The 3,580-nt window shown below is 40.8% G+C and overlaps 1 protein-coding gene across 1 annotated transcript; it reads right to left on the reverse strand.

Moving 5' to 3' along the window:
* Positions 1-408: 408 nt before the first annotated feature.
* LOC111479935 (tubulin alpha-3 chain-like) lies at positions 409-3,272 on the reverse strand. Its single transcript, XM_023124849.1, has 5 exons — positions 2,922-3,272; positions 2,049-2,263; positions 1,755-1,954; positions 1,133-1,641; positions 409-953 (listed from the first exon to the last, which is right to left on the reverse strand). Exons 1-5 carry the CDS (start codon positions 3,032-3,034, stop codon positions 641-643), a joined length of 1,350 nt encoding a protein of 449 aa, XP_022980617.1. The 5' UTR covers positions 3,035-3,272; the 3' UTR covers positions 409-640.
* Positions 3,273-3,580: the final 308 nt, after the last annotated feature.

Here is a 3,580-nt window from a genome sequence, read left to right on the forward strand (position 1 = left end):
ATCTGCGTTAACAAACATGTCTGCTACAAAATAATGGGGTAAGTCTTGGGTTGATCGATTAGTAGAGATTGAAGATTAGTTGCTCTCCCTGAGTGAAGTTTTTGAAGGAACGAGACATTTAGAATCTCCAACCGAGGGTGTGGTCTAATATAACAAGGTGAGTGTCTTCAAGCTTAAACCCTTTTATGAAGCTTGAGATGCTAAGGCTCTAATGAACTTTATCTTTGACCTTGAACAGTATTTTCGAGCAACAACTACCGTGGTAGAAGAGACAATTCTAGAAGGAATTCGGGCATATGGTTCTAGAGTTAAGTCTGTCCATATAAAATATGAATTCTCGCAAAACTTTTATAAAATGATTACAATATGAAGTTTCGATGAACTTGTTCTTATAGACTTAATTACTAATTTGTTGGGAGAATTTGAATTCATTCCAAGCATAGGGTTGGAATCTTTACAGAAACCTCAGCTCCTCAGGATAAGAATTGCAAGTAGTTCTAAACACTGAATTCAGAGAAATCAATAGAATGACACATCCAGAATCATACAAAACACAAAAACCACACCTTAACAATCACAACTGCACAACTTGACTCAATACGAAACGGACACAAAAACGACGAATAAAGATACACGGGTATTAGTAATCTTCCCCTTCCTCCTCTTCATCGACATCTTCTGCCCCGACTTCCTCGTAGTCCTTTTCTAGAGCAGCAAGATCCTCACGGGCTTCAGAGAACTCACCTTCCTCCATGCCCTCACCCACGTACCAATGCACGAATGCTCGCTTAGCATACATCAGATCAAATTTGTGGTCGATTCTTGAAAAGACTTCGGCCACTGCTGTGCTGTTGCTTATCATACAGACAGCTCGCTGCACCTTGGCGAGATCGCCCCCAGGAACAACACTTGGGGGTTGATAGTTGATACCACATTTGAAGCCAGTAGGACACCTGAAAAATTCCCATGGCACAAGTTTAATTCAAACCATGAATGAATTTTTTGATTTATGCAGAGTTCCCCATCATGCTATTATCCATACATTTATACAACTTCAGCAATATCATATGGATCATTCAAAGAGAAATCATCAATGGCTTCATAATCTAAGAATACAGAGCAGTTAACTCACCAGTCCACAAATTGAACCGTTCGCTTGGTTTTGATGGTAGCAACAGCAGCATTCACATCCTTGGGCACAACATCTCCTCTATACATCAAACAGCATGCCATGTACTTTCCATGTCGTGGGTCACATTTGACCATCATGCTCGAGGGATCAAATACAGCATTAGTGATTTCGGGGACAGATAGCTGTTCATGGTATGCTTTCGCAGACGAGATCACAGGAGCATAAGAAGAGAGCATGAAATGTATACGCGGATAAGGTACAAGGTTAGTTTGAAACTCAGTTATATCCACGTTGATAGCACCATCAAACCTCAAGGAAGTGGTTAAAGAAGAGATAACTTGAGATATCAAGCGGTTCAGGTTGGTGTAAGTTGGTCTTTCAATATCCAATGATTTCCTACAGATATCGTAAATGGCTTCGTTGTCCAGAAGCACAGCGACATCGGTATGTTCTAGTAGAGAATGAGTTGAAAGCACACTGTTGTAGGGTTCTACCACTGCAGTAGATACCTACACACAAAGATCGTAGCATTCGACTTCAATCTTCATAAGAATGGTTTAGAGGTATGAATGTCAAAATCATCAGCTCAATATTTGTAAGCACAAACAGATTTGTGTGTTACCTGTGGAGAAGGATATATGGAGAATCCAAGCTTTGACTTCTTTCCATAATCCACAGACAAGCGTTCCAAAAGTAACGACCCCAACCCAGATCCAGTGCCACCACCAACAGCATTAAACACTAAGAACCCCTGCAAACCAGTGCAATTGTCGGCTAGCTTTCGCACTCGGTCGAGGCATATATCAACTATTTCCCTACCCACTGGAGAATGATGCAATAAAGTGAGGTTAGTAATGAGAGAGCACAGTAAAAAGGGAAACTCTAAAAGAGCTTGAAGGAAAAGAAATGGACGCACCAGTATAATGTCCTCTAGCAAAATTATTGGCAGCATCTTCTTTACCAGATATGAGCTGTTCCGGATGGAAAAGCTGTCGGTATGTCCCAGTCCTTACTTCATCGATAACAGTTGGTTCAAGATCCACAAATATAGCTCTTGGAACATGCTTGCCTGAACCAGTCTCGCTGAAAAACGTGTTGAAGGCATCATGTGCAACACCTACGGAGGTGTCACTGCAGCATACACAGGTAATACAACATAATTAGAATAAGAGCTATGATTCATGGCAATTAGTCCTGCTAAGAGCTTCAAAGGGAATATAAATCAACGACGACACTACATAAACAACAGATCCAAACAAATTTATATTCTTGAATACGAGCAGGATCGAGGGCATCTACTCCCATCTTAACAGTAACATCATCTCAGACAATCTCAACGTAAGAAGTACCAAAAGATTGGTGATTAGATTTGAAATTCCTGAAGAAAAGGATTGCTAAATCAATTGGGTTAGCGCGATGCGAATTTTCAATTCCTACGAGCACAGACTTGTTAAGATCCAAAGTAAACCCAATCAAAATGAATATTCAAACCCATGTCCAGATTTCTCGATTGATCTCATAATGGGACTCGATGCATCGAGAGATCGGGAAAAAGAACCCTAAATTCAAAGATGTGAACGAAACCCACAATTGCAAAACAGCGAGTCGCACAAATTCGATTCAGCCCCACTCCCACTCACCATACAGAATCAATACAGGGGAAAATGATCTATCCAGCCAAAAACAAATAGGGAATCAAAACTGACGCATGGTTGATATCGATTGACAATCAAAATCAAACCCAAATCAAGAAATCAAGAGAGGAATCGAAGAAAAAAGAGATACAAACCTGGGCATCAACCCATCAGGCTGGATGCCATGTTCGAGACAGTAAAGCTCCCAGCAAGAATTGCCGACCTGAATTCCAGCTTGACCAATGTGAAGGCTGATGATTTCCCTCATCCCGAATCCGAATCCAAATCCGGTCTCTCGAAAGAAGGAGGCGGAGGATCGAGAGAAAACAGAGAGAGAAATGGGAGAAGAGGGGAAGATGCCGCAGAATGTGATCGGGGAGACGCAGAGGGGAACAGAGATAATTGATTGAATAAATATCAATCAATTATTGGGGGAAAAGGGAAGCGGAAGAGAGAGGTTAGAGGGATGGATGAATCGAAGCCTTTATTGTCTCTATTGCTTTGTTTATAGCTTAGAAGTTGAAGAAAGGGTCGGTTTTGGGTGAGGGGATGAGCCAAGTTTGGGGTCCCGCCATTTTCATCCAACTCTCCTTCCTTTTTCTCTTCTTCCATTCTTCCTTCCTTCCTCCTCCTCCTCCTCCACGCGCTCTTCGCGAGTGGGCCTTCACTCTACCAAAAACCTTTATTTATTTATTAAACTCCATTAAATTAATATTTTAAGATTTAAAGTTATTCTCTACGCGTTACTTTTTATAGTCTTTGTTCACTTGCAAACAATAATGGAAGATATTTTATTTTATTTTAACTATATTCA

This window comes from Cucurbita maxima, unplaced genomic scaffold (genome assembly GCF_002738345.1).
Source record: "Cucurbita maxima cultivar Rimu unplaced genomic scaffold, Cmax_1.0 Cma_Scf00005, whole genome shotgun sequence".
NCBI lineage: Eukaryota > Viridiplantae > Streptophyta > Magnoliopsida > Cucurbitales > Cucurbitaceae > Cucurbita > Cucurbita maxima.